Source organism: Rhipicephalus microplus, chromosome 2 (genome assembly GCF_043290135.1).
Source record: "Rhipicephalus microplus isolate Deutch F79 chromosome 2, USDA_Rmic, whole genome shotgun sequence".
Classification (NCBI taxonomy): Eukaryota; Metazoa; Arthropoda; class Arachnida; order Ixodida; family Ixodidae; genus Rhipicephalus; species Rhipicephalus microplus.
Window position 1 is genome coordinate 140,704,801 of NC_134701.1, and position 22,863 is coordinate 140,727,663.

General features: G+C 47.0%; 1 protein-coding gene across 13 annotated transcripts in view; it reads right to left on the reverse strand.

Moving 5' to 3' along the window:
• Positions 1-22,863, reverse strand: part of LOC119170694 (uncharacterized) — a 615,982-nt gene that overhangs the window by 215,006 nt on the left and 378,113 nt on the right. For all 13 annotated transcript variants that reach the window (XM_075886872.1, XM_075886866.1, XM_075886861.1 and 10 more), the window contains exon 3: positions 502-600. In XM_075886872.1, coding sequence (XP_075742987.1) covers positions 502-600 — 99 coding nt within the window. The remainder of the gene's footprint in view (positions 1-501; positions 601-22,863) is intronic.

Below are 22,863 nucleotides of genomic sequence, written 5' to 3' on the forward strand. Positions count from 1 at the left end.
TCGGCTTAGATGCTAAACAGTAAAATTACTGCATTGTCCGTTGAGGTGGTCATAGACTAAACATACCGACTTTCAGAAAAATTGTTCTGCCGAGGTCGGCGAAATACAAAATGACACGTTTCTAACACTGCAACGTCACGTGCGGCTTTCGCGGTGGGATATAAAACAATGAAAGTTTGCTTTTCGTTTTTTCTTCTATTAATAAATCTGCCGTGATCAACTTAACGACGTCACACTTATAAAACTACAATCGATCCATTGTTTCACTTTAGTATTAATATATTAGTTGTCACATACGACACATCACTGCCCTTAGGAATAAATCTCGCGTTAACAGAAAAAAAAAAGGTAACTGGCACGGAAACGTCGTGTACCCTCGCTTGTAGCACGCGACTTTGCGTCCATATCATCGCCTATACGACACGAACGCAAACAACGCACACGCAACTGAAGATAACTATAGGTAACAATACAACACTGCTATAGTAACTATATACTCACGGCAGCGACACCACGTCGCAGCAGTCGTCGTCGTCGTCGTCGTCCCCGTAGAGAATCTCCCGGGGCGTCCGGGCCGAGGGCCGAGTGTCAACGCAGGCCCTGCACGGCAAGACACGAAAACTTTTGTTAAGTCGTATAGACATAGGTGCGAAATACTGTACATACTCGTGCAATAGCTGCACCTACGTGAAAGCCGCACTGAGAACGTTAACTGTTGAAAACGAACCCCTTCCCTTCCATCAAGAGTTATTCAACACTTTTAGCACCGCTTTTACCCCACTGTTGAACTTGGAGAAACAAGGTTACAGTGATTATACGTAGCGTGGTTGCGCCTCCGGATGTCCACTTTTATGTGAGAACAACGTATATAGTTTGCTCCGATCTTTACGATATATATCTTTCAGGCTTTTTGCGCCACACAAAAACCGTTATTTTAGTAGTACACGCAACGGATGTGTCTAATAACAACCTCTGGTTTCAAGAATGCGCCATTAGAGGGGGGGGGGGGGGCGAGGATGGCACCGCCTTTGATGATATGAAGAGGCGGGGGTGGGGGTGTCATTCCCACCACTCGTTGAAGGAAACACTTCTCCTTCATTCAGTAAATAAGAATAATAAAGATGAAATAACAATTCCAAAAGCACACACAATTACGAAGCATACACGCGATACTTCCACCACTCCGCGACGCATTTAATCGAGGTCCCTTCGTGGAAAGATGCGGGCGGCATTTTTGTATGCGCTGGGTTAAGGCTACGAATGTTTCAAAGGCGACTAATGGTACCTGATGTTGCACTGTAATAACAGCCTAATTTGGATCTTAACCACTGGAAAGAGGCCTACGCAGGGGTGACGCTGGGATCTTCAGATGCGAAGCGTCTTATGGTCAAGCTCACGTTCCGCCGTACCAAACGAAGTCGGTATCCATTCAAGTCAACGCTTTAATGGGAAGAAGGTTGGTGAAACGAAGGTTCTGCGCAGTAAACAATGACGCTCGGCTCGGCGGTCGTTGCACAAAAAACGACATTTCGTGGTACAAAGTTAATGAAGCGCCCCGCCAGGGTGGTCTAGTGGCTAAAGTACTCGGCTGCTGACCCGCAGGTCGCGGGTGCGAATCCCGGCTGCAGCGGCTGCATTTCCGATGGAGGCGGAAATGTTGTAGGCCCGTGTGCTCAGATTTGGGTGCATGTTGATGAACCCCAGGTGGTCGAAATTTCCGGAGCCTTCCACTACGGCGTCTCTCATAATCATATGGTGGTTTTGGGACGTTAAACCCCACATATTAATCAATCAAGGTTAATGAAGCGACAGTGACGTCCAGTGGAGCTAGGTAATCGAATTAAAATAGTCATGTGACTGTAGTGCCGTGCACTGTTGTCTTTCTCGTATTTGTGTGTGGTCCCCCCCCCCCCCCCCTCTAAGGCAATGTTTTGTGGAAAGCCAATATCGCTTTTAACAAAACATTCATACGTATAGCGGCCCTTAATTTACATGAGAACCGCATGCACACGATATATACACAATACATAGACGACGGATGTATACCGTCGAGCCGATATAGATCTGTGTATCAAAACGCTCGCCTGCCACACAAAATCAATCGACTGTTAACAATGCGCACGCGAAGCATTGAAGCCCTGACAACCTCAACAAACCACTTCCTTCTTACTTTTTTTTTCGGTCGTACTTGTCCCGAAACACATTGATTCGGAGTATTCATAGCAACTGTTGACGTCGCGCGGCGCAGCAACGATTCCACGAGGATCCCGCCGACTGCGGCAAATACGTCCGGGTCGAGTGTCAGTTCCAGGTATGACATTTGCCTCCAGGGCTGTGTATACCAACTATGTATTTTTTTAAACATTTATGTTAGGACAGGTCTTCCGCCGCTTGTGCTCGTTTGTACCGATTGCGAACGGTGCTGCAGACGCGGTGCTGTCGCATATGTTTCACGTTTTGTAAGTTTTGGGCGCATGTCTTTCGAGCAGTACGTACGCTATAACTGACGACTGCGGTGCAGAATAATGGACGGCGTTTCTAGTTCCGCTGGGGCCAATTTGTGGCGGGATATCGTGTCTCGCGGGCCGCAGTTGTGACCGAGTTCATTGCATAACGGTGCCGCTCGGTCCCACTGCAATACACATTTTGCTGGCAATACCAGAGAGCTCACGTGCGCGCGGAACGTACGCCGAGTGTACGAAAAGAGCGTATATCCCGAGCTCGCTCATCACGCTCGTTTGCACCGTTAGGAGCTCCCAGATGGGAGCACGAAACGAACCGAAGAAGTCGCCGCTTCTTAACTGTTATTACACCCTCAAAACTGCACATACTTGCAAGCCTTTTGGATGTTTTGATTAATACTTATTTATTTATTCATTTATTTTCAGAATACTGTCAATCCCCCATGGTGATTATTACAGAGGTGAGCATCACTGTCACAACTTTCGAGGTTGTGCCAGTATGTGGGGTTTGATATGTTAGGGTTTGACGTCCCAAAACCACCATATGATTATGAGAGACGCCGTAGTGGAGGGCTACGGAAATTTTAACGTGCACCCAAATCTGAGCCCACGGGCATACAGCGTTTCCGCCTCCATCGGAAATGCAGCTGCCGCAGCAGGGATTCGACCCCACGACCTGCGGGTCAGCAGCCGAGTATACCTTAGCCACTAGGCAACCGGAGCAAGGCCACTGTAGTTTTTAGAAAGTAGATCCGTATTGTTCACGAGTACGCAGATTCATATCCACAGCATGTTCACATGTTAGCGAACACGTGAATCCACAACCAGCGGGTTTGTAAAATGCCCCACATCTACATTTAGTGTCAGTGATTGGCGGTTAACGCTTATCTTTTGTTACCTGCTGTGCGGACGAGGCGCACGCTGTCTGATCAACGTGTCTTATTTTACTAAATGACGACTGTCACGTAATCTTTAAATCTCAAAGCCTCCCTTATTGTGCTCATCGACAGTGTCGGTGAATGTTGGCTCCAAGTAAACTGGCGGCGCATGGCATTAACCGCTTGTGGAAATTGTCTAGGGAACTGAGATATACGTTTTTTATGTTTAATTTATGCTCTAGGGCGTACCGGCGCAAGAGAAAAATGGCTCTTCGGAACTGCTCAGCGGGTCCAACATTGGCCCCGACTACACTAGCCAGATGAAAATCGTAGAGGCCGTTTTAGCCAAAGACAAAAAAGCGGAGTACTTAATTACGCAGTAGTATGCAACAACTTGTCACACGTAATTGATTTGAGAATCGCTGGCACGACGCAGGCGGAGAGCTAAAGCAAAATTCCGCGCTCTCAACGCAGCGAGTGCTACGGCGTGCTCACTCTTCCCATTGGTGCTGTAGGCGCACCCGTTGGTGGCGCTCATGTTCTTGATTGATTGATTGATTGATATGTGGGGTTTAACGTCCCAAAGCCACTACATGATTTCGAGAGACGCCGTAGTGGAGGGCTCCGGAAATTTCGACCACCTGGGGTTCGAGCACCCAAATCTGAGCACACGGGACTACAGCCTTTTCGCCTCCATTGAAAATGCAGCCGCCGCAACCGAGATTCGATTCGCAACCTGCGGGTCAGCAGCCGAGTACATTAGCCTCTATACCACCGTGGCAGGGCGCTCATGTGTTTGAACTTTCTGGAACTACCCACTATGGTACAAGATACATCGATACACACATGCGTAAAGGAAAAATGAAAAAAAAAAAGAAAAACGGAAAAAAGGAAGAAAGAAAGAGAAAAATGGCGGAGTTTTTAATAGCAAAACACATCGATCTGTCAAGACGGGTATTCCTTGTCCCACACCCTGCCTCGTGCAAGGTACAGGCAGTTACCCTTAAACAACTGCAAGCCAGTGCATATCCTAACTTTGCTGTTCTTCATGTCATCTGCCCTGAACGGTATCCAAGTGCGGACTGCCCTGCCTGTGGACTATTAACAACATTCAACCATGTCTTGTGGGAATGTGAAGCCATCGGCTCCGCCTTCAGCGAGGACCGGTGGGTAACGTTCTTACGCAGCCCCGAACTTAAGGATCACACCCTGGCCGTCCAGAGTGCCCGTGAACGGGCCGCCAAGCTCTGTTTGATGGTCCCTACGTGGAATTACCCGGGTGGCGTGGTGTCTTCCCTGCATTTTCTCAGGACCAAAATAAAGTTTTAATCAATCAATCAATCATTCAATAAATGAATTAATTAATATCACTAAGCCGCGCGAGACACGAAACAGCGATAGTATGGACGATTCTCAAGACTGATTTGGTTGCTTCTAGCTTGTTTGTAGGGCTTAGCAAGGTGAGTCAGCGTGTCTCTGTATGACTTGCTAGGCTTAAGTACTTGATATACTAGGTTCTTTCAACGTTGATTAATGTCCAAACTCCAGAGAGAGAAACTGGCGCAGAAACCAATGATTCACACATCTCATAGCTCTGCGGGAGCGCTGTCGCGGAGTGGCTATGAAAAGAGAAAAGAAGAGAAAAGCGAGCCCCGTTATTGTCTGCTTCAAAGAGCGACACCGCCACAGTAGCTCACGAGGGATGGGGGTGAGGAGGGATAAAAAGGATAGGAGTAAAGATGTGGGAAAGCCGAAGAAGGAGAAGAGAAGAAGAGACGTGTGGTAAGCCACAGCGAGCGAGGACAAATCGAGGGGATAGAAGAGATAGGAAAGATGGAGCACGGTCACTGGAGTCCGAGGACGGGGCGCACCTGCGAGAGCTCCTTTCGGCGTCGGTGGATGGCGTAGAACAAGTCCAGTAAATCAGAGCTGCACTGTCGTCGGAGGTGGAAGGTCGTCGGCGGCAGGAGATGACGTAGGGCGAGTCCAGTCGGCCAGAGCCACGCTGACGCGGGAGATCGCAAGCGCGCGGAGCGCGCGAGCGCACGACCGGTCAGCTCGAAATCCAGCAAGCGAGTCCCGGGAGCGCTGTCGTCGGCGTACGCCTTCCATGTCTTCGGTGTCTTCTCGCAACCATGGCACGCTGCCTTTCCCGTTGCCTATAGTGTTGGGGTAACTGTTGCCTCCTTTTTTAGTGGACCTCATAGTGCTGAACCGTTTACAAATCGTGATACGGCTTACATAATACAGCATTGAAACAACTTCACTGCTAGAATAGATTCATAGCAACATCTTGGAATATACATGCAAGTGAAACGAAAATGCAGAGAAGCAGCTTATTGAATCCTGCGTATCAGAACTCACGGTGCAAAAAATTATTTTTTTTCTCCTGCTCTATGTTACGTGCAACCACACGAACTGTTTGCTCCCAAGCCCCACAGAGGCGATAAAATAAGTCGATTTCATACAAAAACAACCAGACACTAAGAGGCTGTATTACAGCAGCAAACAGCAAGCGCAAGAATTCAGCACGAGAGTTGTGTGCTCCAAACTGACCATGTGCAGAATGTAAACGCTGCTCGAGCTCTTACGTACGTACGCTATTTACCCTGAGACATTTGTCAGCGATGTCAGGAAGGTGGTATGCACAGAGAGGAAGCAAAGAGGCAAGGCACACATGGAAGTACTTTTCCTGTAGTGTCAACCAGGGCCCACCCGTCTCTCTCTCTCTCTCTCTCTCTCTCTCTCTCTCTCTCTCTCTCTCTCTCTCTCTGTCTCTCTCTCTCTCTCTCACACACACACACACACACACACACACACACACACACACACACACACACACACACACACACACACACACACACACGCACGCACGCACGCACACGCACACATCACTCAAGTTATGAGTTTTCATCTCAGTCGTGCACAAATCGATCCAGCAAGGAAGTGGGCTATGCGACCCACACACATTTGCAGGCGCTCTCCATAGCAAGTCGAATGCGGCGTAAACGGATCCAAAAACGTTCATATCGTGTCGCTTTCTCCACAGAAACTCAAGCTATTGGTATAGCAGGGCCTTCTCCATCTCCCGTAAGAGAAAAATAAATACGCATTAAACGGTAAAAAAAACAAAAAACACCGCCACGAGGCAATGCGACACGAGGCCGATTCAACGCACTTTAGTGACATGCATAATACGTGAACGATATGAGAAGTTCTTTAAAACGGGACTGGCTGATTATCCCATGACGTCTCCACCGACAGGCGTTGGTTACCGGAGGGAAAGCCGCCAGACCTATAGGAGGCGCCGCATGGAAGGGCGCCTTCTCAATGTTTTTTTATATTTTTGCACGGAGGAAGGAAATAGGGGTGAAGGTCTTACAATAACTGTCGCTCGTCCCTTGTCTCCGAAGTGCGGGAGGGATCAAGAATGGGGAAAGAGGCGAGAAATGTCAACATGGGGTACACGCTGACAGAACCAAGAGTCTAAGAGCCCGAGTCTCAGCCCTTATGCTCTCAGCCCGCAAGCGCCTTCTGCCATTGGTCTGCAGCCGGCACCATCAAGTATACGGCCAGCCCTGCGACTGGCCAAAAAAGTTTCTCACTAACACAAATTTATGAGAGGTTTTTGTGGATATACAGAGCATGTTTCGAAAAAAAAAAGTGGTGTAGGTGTAGGAAGCCGCTCATTCGTTCACGTGGAGAGTACTATACCTTCTTGTCGCTTAGTTTCGCTGAAGAAGTGCACCGATTCACCACTGAAAGGCCGCGAGATTAGAGTAGTGGGCAGCTCTCAATGACACACCATTTTGCGCGCTCTGTACGAAAGCATACTCGTCAAGGACCGTACGGCACACGTGCACTGTTCTCGTCAGCAAGTGCTGAATTGCGACTCTACGAACCGTGAGAAGGCGACACGAGTCGTCTTCAGACGCCTTGCATTGAAGACGTGAAAACACGAAAGGCGAGGCCGCGTGAAAGGCGCTCGTTAAGACGTCCGTACATACAGAAATAAAAGTAAAATGTGAAAAGCGACGGCTCCCCAATTGAAGGCGTGGGCGTCGACAATGAGCGAAAACGACTTTTCACATGATGCTTCACGCCGTCACACCTTAAAGCACGCATATCAATCAATCAATCACGTCGTCACTGACATTCGTATGAAGCGATTCCACTCTGTACACGTGCGCACTTACCTCAGCAGGCTCTAATGGTTGAACGCCTTTATACAGACAGCTATTCCCTTTATTAGTGAATATAGTTTATTTTTATCTAGCGAATAAATTTAGCGAGTTTGGTATTCCGTTGCACGCCATAGTGTTAGCGTTATAACCGCGGCTTATACCAGATGACAGCAGCGGGAGTTTGTGCAGCATCGTTTGTATGTATACAATTAATGAAAGAATTATCCTGTTTCTATCTTTTGCGCGTGTGCAGGGGTGTAGGCGGGAATTATTCTCAGGGCAGGTGGGAGGAGGGTACACCACCTTGATCTGAAACGGGGGCCGGACAAGGAGATGCTGTCGAGTCTCATGTCGTGCTGTGTACTCTATGTCAAAAAGCATGGCTGATCCCGCCGTTATAGCAATCGGTAAAACACGAAAGTAAAATGTGTTCTTCACGTAGTAGTTTAATGTTTATTGTTAATTCATATAAGAGAGCTTGCTCAAAATTTATTGGTGTTTGACAGCATTGCCTAACTTGGATGCATCCACGTTGCCACTCCACCCCGACGACTGCCATGTATGATTAATGATTAAACAAACCCTTGTGGTCACAGATGCATGTTGTATCGCTGAACCAAAGAAAATGACGTGACAGCCTGAATCTCTTATAGCCGCCCCTATTTCGCACTTGTAAATAGTTTCAATAAATGTTTTCACCACCACCACCACCATGAATGAATGAAAAAACGTTTATTACAGAAAAAAATGAAATAAGGGTTAGAAACAGGTGGGTAGGGCCCCTAGTCCAGGGCTCCACTGCCCTCAGCCGCCCGCCGCGTCTGGTCGAGGAGTGCCACCTATAGGCCTCCTTTTCCTCGCTGGCGAGCAAGCTCTCCCACTGCTCCATCGTGTATTTTTTCGCCGAAATTTGAGACATACTAATTTTAGCTGGCCTTAACTTGCATTCTCATGAAATGTAAATGTTGGCTGTCCTCCACACCACGGGCAAGAACCCGCGTATGCTCTTGGGTTCATCGCATCTTTTAAACGCAGGTGCGGATATGTATTTGTCTGCAGGCAGCACCACTCATGCGCTTCTTTCACACTCAGCCGAAAATGGGGCGGTGAGTATCGCCGTCGTTGTCGACGGTGGTGTTCTAAGATATCTCGAGGAGTGTGGGAAGCCTGGAGTAGCCAACGGGTATCTGGACGAGGGACGGTTGCTCGGTGAGTAACAGCTCGAGCTGCACTGTCTGCTCTATCGTTACCCGTTTCCGCTATATGTCCGGGGCACCACATGATGCAGTGTTCCTGGTCTAGTGTTGCACTTAAGTGGCGGGCGACGCGCGCAGATAAACGGCCGTTAGTGAAATATTGACACGCTATTTGAGAGTCCGTGAGGATATAATATTGCTGTCCCATAACGTCTTTGGTTTTAAAAGCGAGTGCTACCGCGAGCGCTTACACCATGTACACTGAGTTCGTCTTAGCTGAAGCACAGGTGAATAAACCCGGGATGCGTACCGAACCAACAGCGGCCAATGAAAAGCCATGGATACCGCAGCGGGCTGCGTCCCTATAGAGCATGTCTGGGTCCGTTCCGAACTGTTTGGCGAGCTGCCGGGCTCTGGCATTGCGAAGCGCTCGGTGGTACAATGGATTCATGTTTTTCGGTATAGGAGTGATATGGATTTGCGCTTGGATACGAGCGAAAAGGGGCACAAGTTCCTCGTCACTGTATTGAAGTCATTCAGGATATCCTAAGCTACGTAATATTTCCCTACCTGTGGGGGAGAGGCTAAGTCTTTCTCGCTGCCAGATAAGAACCATGGCCCTAAGCTCCTCGAAGTGTTGTAGATCCCCAAGACAAGAAACCGATCGGCGGATGTTGCTATTGGTAGGCCGAGGACAGCTTGATATATCAGTACGAATGAGGGTATTCACTTGTTAAATTTGAGTCTTACTGAGCTCTTGGTAAGGGAGACCATGCATTATTCTGTTAATTATGAAGGCTTGGATGATACAAAGCGTGCCGGCCTCTCCAAAACCTTTACGGTGATACGTCACTCTGCGTACCATGCGCGCAGTTTGTTTAACAGGAGTGCGAAGAGTTCTGAGGGTGTGCTCCACGTGCCTATTTTCCTGTACCCAGAGACCAAGGATACGTGTACGCGCTACCTCTCGTATAGAATGGTCACCTACTTTCAGTGCAAACGGTGGTTTACTTCGGTAAAACCTACCATGCGCCCGAACAAATTCAGAGTTTTCTGGGGAGCAACTATTACGACAGCTCTCCGTAAAGAGATGCACTGTCTGAGCTGCTTCTTGGAAGGTAGTTTCCTTGCGACCGAGAGAGCCTCGGGTCGCCGAAAGGGTTAAATCATCGGCATACTGCGTATCCAAAGTCTGGTATAGACTCGAGCTGTCAAACGAGGCAGGCCATGCCAATACTAAAGCGTGATGGAGGTAATATGGCCCCTTGAGGCGTTCCTTTATTGTGTTTTTGAAAAGCCAATGATCTAATGTCTCCTAAGCCAACTGTTGCAGTTCGATCGGCGAGGAAAGACTAGGTATAGCGGCATATCTTTTTCCTCACAGTTGGAAGAGCTGAGTTCCAGCAAGGTAAGGTTGTGGCTCATGGTATCAAACGCACTTTTTAGGTCGAGAGCAACCAAGATGTGTTCCGTGTCCGAGGGAATGTCACGTAACACTTCATACCGAAGCCGGAGGAAAAAGTCTTGTGATGAGAGGTTGTGGCGTAAACAATACATGTGGGTAGAGAAAAAAAAACCCGTTCCTCGAGATAGTGTGATAGGCGCGTGCGAATGACTTTCTCGAAAAGCTTGTCGAGGCAGGATGTGAACGAAACTAGACGGGGATTCTGTAAGATGGGGGTTTTCCGATGCTTGGGAATTAGTATGGTTCAGCCTTAGTGGACTAGTTCATCGAGGCAATCATCACTAAGGTTTCGTAACATGGCGTTAATGACTCGATAAGGTAGTGGTGTTGTGTTAGATTTAGCAGATTGTGCCAGGGCAAAAAGTTCAGCCCTAGTGATAAGTTCATTCAGTGCTGCATTCGGCGTGCACTCGTATCCAAGCGTACATGGCGGGCTGCCGGCGTCACCCACGTATGTCGAATGCAGAGCTTTTAAGATCTGTTCCTCTGTGCCTGCGAAACACCCACCAACCTCTGGATCGTCCTGGACACCGTACATTTAGTGATACCAGGGTCGAGCAAGCGGATACCCCGGCCATGATGCATTGCTGCGCTTTACCAAGAACGCTGTCAGTGGAGAGTGGTAGGTATAAAAGGCGTACATTTAGATGCGAAGCAGCTCTTTGACTGGCCTGAGTAATGCTGTTCCTCCGTGCGTACATACGAACGCAACGCAACGTGCGCCCCTCACCGCAGGTGTTGGAGCGGTGCCAGTAGGTCAAGCCGCAGCTGCGCGTTGGCGTCACGCTCCTTTCGCAATGCGAGCTAACGTCACGGCATTCCTAGCCTACCGCGCACTCGCCGTAGCTGCCGCCTCGTCCGTTCACCCGCTACACGTGCCGCTACCGCCGCTCACTCCGCTACCACGACCGCAGCTCGCTACACCGGCGACTTGTTGGTTCACGCGCAATAAACCTGATGCGCACCGACATGAGTGATGTGCGCTGACTGTAATGTGTGTCGGTGGAGTAGAAACTACGCACCACGATAAGAAAAAAGCGCATCGATCTGGCCTTTGCTAACTTTGATGTCGAGTGTCTGCAGGAACCTCTCAGCGTGCATTTCACGGATCACAAGACCGTAGTAGTGAAGGCAAAACGTGCGCTATGTCTGGTCCAGCACCCATGCCCACTCTGAAGAAGCGAAAAGACCAACGCCAGCCACAACTTCAAACGAATCTTCCAGCGCCTACCGCATCGCCCCTCTTAGCGCTGTTTAACGCATGACACCACCTCTGCGCCACACTATTGCTTCGCATCCTACCAGGGTTCCTCTTGGAAAGATGGTGTGAATTTCTTGTTTAAGGCCTGCAAAACATGCAGCTGTGGCGCAGTAAATAACGTGCCGGGCATGTGTTGTCGCGGACCCAGGGGTCCTGGTTTAGGATCCATGAACGGACCTTTGTTTTCTGAATAGCGTATCTTTTCGGCGTCGCTTTCGTAATGGAAGTACGTAACTGAAACATTGGTGGTCCCCGACTACGGTGTAAGAATGAGTTAGTTGCTGATTCTCGCCGCTCCGTGCAAGAATAGGGCGCTGGCAGATTGTGTTCGCCGACGACCTTGAGCCCGAGCAGCTTCCGTCGCGCTAGTTGAGATGGCGCTACTGCACGGGGCGCCAGGTATACGCGCGGCGCTTATTCTGAAATTCGCTCGCGAAAGAACATCTTCCTGAAAGCTTTTTGTGTATGGGATTTCGTGCTTAGAAACGCGTTGGTCTGTGCCTGTGAGGCTTGTCAGTTTATTTGTTTAGCTGATTCACGCTTTGTGGTTCCGTGCATGCATACCTCGACACTGCATATGACTCCGAGTACGCGTCAGCGGCCTTGTCACACGGCTGCGCTTCGAAATGGGCAAGTGGTGTTTTGTCCTAAATTGCAAGTCAGGGTGTCGGATTTGTGCGGAGAGTGTGTCGCTTTTCAAGGCTCCACGTGAACCAGAGCGCATGGATGAGTGGCGACGGGCAATTCCGAGAGCTGACGCAGCCTTGCAGCGTACCGAGCTGCAAGGCTCCGCGCGCGAGGCATTTCTCGGAAGAAGCGATCTCTGCCACATATCATGCAAAATACAAGGAAATCGTCTTGTTGCACGCACCAAAGAAACTTACGCTCACTTCGGATACCGGGCTGCCCAAAATGCCTGACCATGCAGCAAAATCCAGGAAAGCTCTGCGAAAACGGCTGGCTCTATTGCCGACTTCTCGGAAGCGATGGGGGCGAAAAGGTTCAAGTCCACCTGAAGTGCCTGACACGACCACTGGAAGTGTGCCAAATTTATTGCGCGAGGAGACAGGGACTCCACAGCATAGCACTGATGAATCACGCATGCAAAAGTCAGTGCTTCGACTTCAGCAGTGACGGGCCTGACTCTAAAGAAAGACGAGTATTCGGGAAGTGTTTCTGCCACACAACGATAATCGCCATCTACTTGGAGCACTTCCCTCGCGTTATCGCCACGGTTCCTGTATTTCGCGGTCACGAACGGTGCACGTGTTATCAGTGGGACATAGCATACTTGACAGGGAAGTGGCCAGTGCCGGGTTTTCAAAAATGTAAATGCAAGCAAGAGTCAGATGATGATTATTGTTATAGCAAAACTACTCCCCGAATACTCCATTTTATTTAGAGTGCATGCTCCTCCGTAAGAAAAGTAGGATGCCTCTGAACAGGACAGTGATAGAGAGGGCCTACGTGCTACAGACTCAGTTCCTCGTCACGCCGGAAAAGTAATTCCTCATTTTAAATTAAGATGCCACTTTTCTGGACTGCCTCATCTACGCCTATTTGGACCAAAAAAGATAAATGTTGTAGAATTACCAGTGAAGAGAATTCATTGTACATACTATTGCTGTGAAGCAGCTGTCTTTTTTTTCACGTTCACTTTGTTCAGTGATTATAACTACCTAATGTCGTCATACCTAATGTCGTCAAGCCAGATTTTCTCGTTTTTTTTCTCAATATCGCTATAGCACTTGATAGTCACCGTCTTGCAACCAATTTCAGGCGCACTTCCGACCACGGTACTTACGACACAACACCGTTTATTAGCGCGAAGCCCTTAGATAGTTTTGAATACCTAATCAAACGCGAGATATTATTGTCAACGTCCCGCGTAGGTGGCTTAAGGGATGAGCTGCCCAAAATATACTGTTTCAGGTAGTGAACCCGCTTCTATTGTCTGATAAGCACTTCATCGAGTTGAAGTCCACGCGCCTTAATAAAATAGAGCAAAGTATGAATGATGGCGCTGACCCTACAGTCCCGACATGAGTGTGGTACGGCTTAACCCAGGGTCAACCTTAGGGTCCCAATGAAGTTCTTCCCACGATGCCATGTTCCTTACACTACCACAGGCTGAAATGGATTCATCCGCGTGACGCTAACAGCAATACTGGCAATGGTAGCGTGTTGACTGAAGTTCTTAAAAGAGTGCATGTAAATTTCGTAATACAATTATTGGCAGCTCTTTGACGAAAATTTTTGTTCATTTTGCTGAGCAACCAGAACGCGACAACGATATTCGCGCCCGTGCACACTCACACGCAGGCACACATGCACTCACATACACGCAAAAATACACGCACGCATACTATCACCTTCCTGGCGTGCCTTTTCACTCGGGCTGCTATCCTTATTGCAAAAATCTCAAATTTTCTTTCAAGGAAAACGCTGTTCTTTTAGCTCTGAACCAAAGATGCCGACGCCGACACCGCCGACGCCAGTGACATCAGAACTTCAGCGAAACGTGCTCTTTAGTGCTGGGGCGGCTAAATTCGACTGCTCTACAAGACAACGTTAACGGATATCGGAGCATTTATACGACAAAAACACTCTTAGCAAACAAGCTGCATATAAAATTAGGAAATCAGTTTTGTTATAGCAGAGTCACAGTGTATTAATTTACTGACATCCATGTAGATGTGTGTATCGGGTGCAATAAACAAGTGACGCTCTACAGAAATAACCTTCGACGCTCGGATCGGAGTCGCTTCCCAGTGAGCGTCTTGACCCATGCAGCCTCCGCGAGCGCCCTCTGTCGCATCAAACGGAAACAGCCCAAGCGAGGAACACAAACTGGACGTGGCACCGGGCGCAGTGTCATTCATCACCTAACTTACCCTTACATCGTGACCACGACATACAAACGATTTCGTGCTAAAAAGAAAGAAATTGGCAGATCCCACGTACCTTGGGAATCGATGTTATGCGAAGTATGGGGATGGAAGATGACTGAGTTGTAATTTTTTACAGCAAAAGCTGTTATGAGATCACAACTCGGGTCACGCGCAGTTGTCCGCCGCCGCCACTGTTACCGCCGGTGTCCGTAACCACATTGCCGAAAATTAAAAAAAAAAATGCTACCACCAAAGACACAGCGGAGCTCGAAACCCGGGTCTGGTGGGTGCCAGCCCAGCATTTTACCACTGAGCTACGCCGGTGCTTGTGACTTGTTGGCAAACTTGCCTTTCGCAGACTTGATGTTGGCAAAGCGATACCGTTAATATGACTTATGAAGAGCTTTAAAACAGCGGAAGAACAATCAGTCGTCGCACAATGGGAATAGCGTAACGCGTGGGCCGTCCAATGCTTCAACCCACTACATAAGCTTGTTCTTGCTCCCCTAATAATTGTGGCGCATACCCGTTTCAGCCATAATTGCTCATCGTTGTCAGCCACTGCAAGAACAATTGACACGAAATTCCTTGCAAGTGTTTAGCGAATGTCACGCTTCTCATAAGAATGAAGAAAAATAACATAGCGAATACCAGCCTACTACCCAAATGTTTGTTATTAATGCCCTAGTAGGTATCAAGCAATTGTGCTTGCAGTAGTTACCCAGTGAGTGTATTGAAAAGGCCCTGAAAGACCGCTCTTCTAGCTTTCGCTGTGACTGTGCTGCGCCTTCGGCGCAGGCCTGGCGTTTTCTTTTTTTTTTTATTGAGCGAAACGTTACGAAGTGGCGTTAAATATATGTACAAATGAAGGCCCAGACATGCTAAACAGCCGCATATGTTTTATTCAACGAGTTGTTTAGAGAGACCTAACGATTCTAATAACAACGTGGATATTACAATCAATACAAGCGGTAAGCAGATATGAAGCGCTGGCGCTTCTGAAGATGGTAGCCCTGGATACTGCAACATCAAACAACTTCGGGAGATGGCACGTAACTCCAATTGGCGTTAACCCGACGTCACGGCTGTATCATAGGAGTGCGTATGAAATGCTTACAAAATTGGATAGCCAGCTCTGAAACCACAATTGACGTTTCACGAACATTAGTGTCTATTTGAAAAGTAGTTCCGAGACCTGGCGTGGCTTTGTGGCAGAATACTTGTCGGCCGCGCCGCAGAGTGCTGGTGCTTGATTCCTGCTGGGACCTTGTCATTTTTCGCATTTGTCCGGTCAATGCTGCCGATGTCAGCCTTTTCTTAACGCTCACGCGTCAAAACCTCCCATGTTGATTCTCGCCGTTCCTGGTTGTATACAGACTGTTAATCACCTGCGGAACATAACCGCATACCTGTGGTACATACCTTCCCACGGATATGTGCCACACGTCATTCAGAAAGGGTTTGACGACGTACGCGACAGGATTGTGACATTATTGATGCCATGAGCAGTAAGTCATATTGATTGGTATAATATTGTCTAGTGAGTAGGAGCTTCTGTGCATATATGTTGCTTTGCTAGGTAAATCGCGTGCTACTTGGGATGTAGATGCCTTTATCTTCAGAGTTGCCACGAGCATTGAAACGCGCAAAACAAAAAGATCTAACTCTTCACAGCGCACTGATGTGGCAAACCGCCGACAAGATCCGGGGAACAGCGCATCCATCCCGTGCTCGCCCTATAGTTGGTTGTTTACTCGGCAGATGGCACGCTATGACTATTCGGCGAACTCGGGGGTGCGGAGCGTGTACAGAGAGAACGACACCGCGTTTCGGCGACAGGAGAATTTCACTCGCTGTAAAAAGCGGATTCTTCCGCGTGAACTATATATGGGTGAGGCCCTGTTCACATTTGAGAAGTGAAACGAAAACTCCAGGGCTGCCGGAAAACTATGACCGTGCGCGTGAAATGTTCACATTCGTTCTGCCCCTGGGGGATGCTTGCGCCTCCGCAGGGTTCCCAACCTTGAGTATTAATTCAATTTCGCTTAATTTCGTACCGAATACTAGTTTTTCACGCAAAGTACTCAAAAAGAACAGCTCGCATCATTTCAAACGTTGTTTCGGGAGATACGCTGGCAGAAACGACACGAGCGAACGCAGCGGCGGCGACAAATTCAGCCGGCGGTGCACAAAAACGAGAAGTGTCGGGGCACACCGACTCGCCGCTGCTGCACCGTCTACTTGCAGTGTTCTAAGCGTCGTGACCCAAGCCAGGTTCTCGATGAACGCGTCCTCTTTGAGGCTGCCAACCTTCGTCATGCTGCACGGGCAGTTTGCAATTTGAGCCGATGCGAGGCACCACCGACGCATTTGCCACCATGTTGAATCTGCGGCCAGCTGGTTAGATCGCGTGGCTTTAGCTGATGCAGCCGAAGCCGTCAAGCGGAAAGAGGTTCTGCTTTCGCGTGGCGGGAAAATCGGTCTCGGACAGATTTTTTGCGCCGGCCTCACGGCGTAGTTTTTCGGCTGCTCAGGTGGCAGAGCGAGTGAATTTCCGGTGAGTTTTGCCGCTTTCGCTCCCTTCAAGGCCAAGTGTGAACGCGGCCTTGCAGGCCTAAGTGTGAAGACCGCGTTCACACATAGGCCACGTTGCAGCAACGAAAGGCCCACGTTTACACCGAAGGTGCCACAGCCAATTCTGCATGCTAGTTCGGGTTCACACATTATTTAATGTTTTGTGGCACCCTAGTATATTTAGTCTACGCCAAGGAGAGACCTAGTATCGGCCAAGACTAAGCCTACAAGCTCAACCAGGTTCGCTGCTAATCTTCACATGGCTAGTGCGATATTCTCCCCTTTTATTTCTCTCTCTTTTTGAATAAACCTCAGCCCATGGTCAGAGAGCGGATCGATGGTAATGTGCCTTTTTCTTTCGTCAGCTCACCATTCGTGCCATGCTCTCCGGTCGACTACTCAGGAAGACGTTGCTGCATATTTCAGAGATGCATATATACGTCCAACAAAGTGTCGTTCTTCACAAAGCGTCATTCCATAAACATGAAACAAAAAGAAATGCTCCACAAAAATAAGTCTTCGACAAGAGTACAGTGCGGGAAATGAGGTGGGAGGGCGGGTTAAAGATGGGTAAAGATTTCACAGTGAGGCTCACATGGAGAGACAAGCTCGGTTTAGCGACATACGAAACCCAATTAGACAGTTTTGCAGGTGCTGCACAAATGAACTATAAAAAAAGCTCGCTTATTCTGTGCATAAGCGCGTCTGTGAAACGTGAAGGTGCCGAACTCTCGAAGAAGTTGAAGTTGAAATTGAAGTTTATTTTAGGCAAAAGGAAAAGCGGTACAATAAAAATATGGAGATGTACAAATTGCCTTTTTGCCCAGGGGACCAGCGAAAAGGCATAAAAGTCTGACAAAGCTCTTGCCCCCTGTAAACCCGAAACCCACAAACATAACACAACGTTCAGTGTAAAATAAAATATAAATGTGTCACTACATGCAAATCACATCTGTGCGAGAATAAACGAAATATATGAGAGAAATTTGCTCTTGTAATGACATCCACAAAGCATCTGCGGGAACAACTAATGAAAAACAGTTAATAGAATGTACTCAAACGCTATTGTGGTTTACATTAAGATACATAAAACACAGAACATAAAATTTTACTACAAAAGTACAAAAAATACGAAACAAAAATAATGATGACGGTGATTATGTTTGTGTATACAGTAAGTGAGCCTGTATCTTCCTTTTAAAATTGCCGTACAATCCAGCATCGTCAATAAGAGTAGCTAGATTCGGGTGTTCGTTCAAAAAATGCGAAATTTGGTACAATAGTTTTTGTGTGCCGTAATTCGTACGTGGTTTTTCATATCTATATGCCCTATGCCGAAAATTGTGACCATGATCTTTCGGTAAATGCCTTTGATAAAACACTGAACGGTCAGATCGTACCTGTTGATAAATAATCATAGCCAATTTTTGTTTCATGAGGTTGGTTATTGTTAGTATTTTACATCCCTCAGTGAAGAGAAACGGGGTGTGATGCCTGAATGATACCCCTAATATTAGTCGTACAGCTTTTTTTTGTAAGATTTGAATTTTATCAGTGTTTGCCTTAGTCGTATTCCCCCATACAAGAAGACAGTAATAAGAATGTGAGTGATCAATTGAGTAATAAAGTTGTTTTTTCAACCATACAGGGAGAAGTTGTCGCAATTTGCAGATGATACCCGTGGATCTGGAAATCTTGGTAGGAACACGGTTGAAGTGTAAAGACCAATCTAAGTGTTGTTGAAAAAAAATACCATGAAATTTATGCACTGTGATACGTTCAATTTCTTGTCCTACAAATGATAATGTAGACTCACTGGCGATAGTCTTGTTGCGTGGTTGGAATAAAACATATTTAGTTTTTTGGTGTTTAGTTCTAATCTATTACTGTAAAGCCATTCGGATAGATGTATCAGCCGCAGGTTTGTTTGTTGTTCAAGGAGATTGAGGGAGTTGCCAGCGAAGAATATATTGGTATCATCCGGGTGTTAGTGGTATATTAGGTAGATCATTGATGTGAATTAAGAAAAACAAAAGCCATAAGATTGATCCTTGAGGGACGACAGAAGTGATATAACCTATGTTAGATTTAGTGTCACCGAGACTAGTGTATTGTTGTCGGTTACTTAGATAACTTTTTATAAGGTTTTTATACGTTTGACGGCCGAGCCGGCTCAGCATCTCTGGCTTTGACAAATATAAGTTTAAACACTGTTTTTACTTTCAGCACACGCTCGAGCTAATGTTAACGAAAAAAAGGGTTTGCGCATTGTTAAAAGCCGAAGACAACAGCAGCAGGAAAAGAAACGTCTATGTAAGACAAATGAGCTGATTAAGCCATAAAGAAGGACTCATCGGAAGGCTTCGACCTATATAACATACTCGACAAAAACGAAAAAAAAAGAACCGGCGTCTCCTGAAGATCCCTATTTTCAAAAGCCTATCGTCTGATGTACATTTATAAGCTTATATTGAGGCATTGCTTTCTAAAAGGACCCGCTTTCTAAAAGGACTCCTCTTAAGCCTTTTATCCTTTTTTTTTTCGGTCGATCGAGTGTTCGTCACTCGCTTTTAAAGTAATCCTTCTGAACAGCATTAAAAATATAAATAAAGAAAAGGTCAGCATGGAGCACTCGTGTCTGCACGGCTTATACTGCAGGGACACTGAAGCACTCACTTGTACAGGCATGACCGGTACACCGAGGGCCTCGTCTTTGTACACATTTTCTTGAACTCCGCGAGCGTTCTCTTTAGATACCTTATAGGGCCTTTCACGTAAATAAATCGCTTGCTATAACCTTACAGAGCACGAAAGATGCCTCGTCTGCAGCTATTTCCCAAACAGTGCAATGCACGCGCGTTCATACGGGCCAAACAACATCCTCAAAGGAGACGGATAACACAATAGAATTAATGAAGCGGAAGAGCCTTCGTTCAAAAAAGTCAGCGGAGATTATAACCACGTTTCTGCAAAATCATTCAAATACTTACGCATTTGTGATGCTAAGAGGAGTCTAGGCTATTACTGTATTCTGATACGAGTAAAATTTTTTTATGTTGCCATCGCATTTATCGTTCTTCATATTTTCGTAGAACTGGTACTTCGTGCTTTGAAGCAAGCATTGCTGACCTCATTAGTAATGCTATTAACGTCAGCTCTTGTGACATCATTAGTATGGTCATTTCGTTCTCTCGCTCTCTCTAGAGAATGTTCTGTGTTTGTCTGTACGCCTTCTGCGCGAAAAAATGTTACTCAAGGTTTAATGATCTCTATGTGCCCGTCTTGCGGTAAGATAATCACATAGAAATAAACAAGCGGACATCCACATAACCTTTTTTTTTTTGCTATTCTCAGCTTTTTGTCCCTTCTTTAACACGACACTTTTTTAACGCTGGCGCCCACGAAGGCTCCACTGACGTACTTCCTTCATGAATATGGCGTTATAAAATATCTAATAACAGATAGCAAAAAAATAAACGAAACGTTTCTTCAGCGGGCGTCGAACCTGCGACCTTTCACTCTGCAGCGCGCGGCACACTACCCCTAGACCACAAAACGTACATCGTCCAGCTTACACACGGCGAGCTACACCCCATACACCGTTGGGGGTACTTAGAGCTCAGTCACTTCAGCACGTTTTCGTCATCGGTAGCAAGATGGCGCGAAAGGCGCATATTAGGTAGAGTTACTCAATGCCTCCTTGATCCTACCTTTAGGTAGCAGTGTTGCGCCACTGTTTTCCGGGTGCCGCTCACCCGGCTTTTGACGGTTCGAGCAACGCTATTGGTCGCGCGCCATCACGTGGTCATATGTGTTTCAAATGCACTGCGGAGAAGCCAACAATATGCAGCCGACGCCGATGCTTCGCAGTGTTATGAACGTGCTGGCGCCCTTCGCACAGGCACCGCGTGCGTTCGTCACAGACACTGGATACGTCCTTCGCCGACACTGGACGCGTCCCACGGAGACGCTTAACGCGTTTCAATGGCGGTGCTGTCCCTCCTCCTTCAGCGTCTCGGCGCCTGTACAAGGCCGGTGCATCTAGCGTCGGAAGATTCCTCGTCCTCGTTTTGTGCATACGATGTAAACATAATTTTTGTTTGTTTCCTTCTGGCTGCATTTTGCCTTGCCACCGCCTGGGTGCTCCCTGCCCAGCGTTGGCCGTCATAAAAAATAAAAAGAAAGTAAAAAAAGTAAAACAAGCGATGCTATAGGCTCTTTCACTGTTTGCAGACAGAGACCCTTGATGACTTCCGGTTTCGTCCACCGATGTGCCAGAACAGCATAGATGGGGAAGAAGAGCGTGAGAAAATAACCCGCTGATATTCTGCACTTTCCTTCCATCGTTTGAAAAAAAAATATTCGAAAAATTGTTCTTTTCAGCTACATAAAAACTACAAAAAATGGCTTTAAACACTGTGCACGTTTCTTTTACCTGAAAAACTAATAAGATACTTTCCTTACCTTTGGAAAAACGTGAAAACGACCTTTCAGTTTTGATGTTACGAGCTGGTAAATGAGGTGACTGGAAGCCCCGCAAGGCTTTTGAACCCAAGATAGCGTACCTTAAAGTAGCATATAGAGTAACTCTAATATTGGGTTAGTGTTGCACGCGCTCCAAAGGTCACCATCTCACACGTTGCGATGCGCGCAGGCTTCCACAGGGAGTGGTCTCGTGAGCGCGTGCTTATCTGATTTGGGAGCTTTGTACGTATTTTGCTTCCACCATGCTTTCACCGCAAGTTAGTGTTGAGGTTCTAGAGGTAAAAGAGAGCACGGAGGTGACTTCGCTCGCTGCCGCGGCCGTGTTCACGAAATGCTCGCATACGAAGAAATAAGAAGTTGAGCTGTGACAGTTTTTAGTTCGCGCTCGTCCTGTGTATGCTCGTTGCGTACGTGCTTTCTGCTCGAGGTGCACGCTGAAAGTTTCGAGCTTTTTTCGTCCTTCGCGTGACATTATACGTTCATTCCTTCACCCTTGAGGCAAAACAATCCCCAATAAACACTCCCCTGTCCTATAGTGAAGGCGCGTTTCACTTTCATGTTATACAGATTCGTATAGACATAGATCAGCCACGTTTTTTTATCGCGTGCCATTCCTAAACACTATTAGGTTAACATGTTAGAAGCTCAGTTCAGCTAAAAAAAGTTTGAAGGGTAGAAGTGTATATAGAAGGCAGTTTCTCTTGTTAGACACAATATTAATGAGAACTAACAGAAAATACGCTAAGAAAACATTGGGGACGCTATTAGAAGTAATTGTAATGTAAATGTGAAGAAAGAAAAGCAGACGAAAAGCTAACTTTTTACCGGCAGGATATGAACCTGGGACTTTCGAATAAGGCATCCGATATGCTCTACCACTGAGCTACGGTAGTGGCTATCTATGCCTTCGTCGCCGTTACGGTATATATTGCATAATTATGCAAAAAGCTCAAACCAAGGTGGAAAATTGATCATCTGGAGATACAAAGTAGGATATCAGAAGCCCCTTCAGACACTCTTTAATCAGTGCACAGGGAGGCTTGCGAACCAGGAAAAGGAGATGGTGGCATAACAGCTCTAAAAGACCCCCAGGACCCACTGGCGGGCAAGTTAGAGCTACTTCAAAACCCTAACGAGTAGCCAGGCCAAGCTGGAGATGCAATCTCTAAAACATTTACGGCAAAGTAAGGTATTCATGGCAAAGTGCAAATGGGAAATTGCAAACGCGGACTCCTCTCATTGTGAAATCGCGGTTCAAAAAAAAAAAAAAGAAAAAGGAGGGGAGAAATTAGAACTATTGTATTTATCAACAATAAAATACCGAAAGAAAATCCTTCTTCTGACTTCTAACACATTCTATAATGAAAAAGAAACTATTATCATTATGAAATGGTTGTCTATGATCAGGTACTGTCAAATTGAAACTGGTCAAATGAATGTAAGAGTAAAAAACATATGTAAAAAACA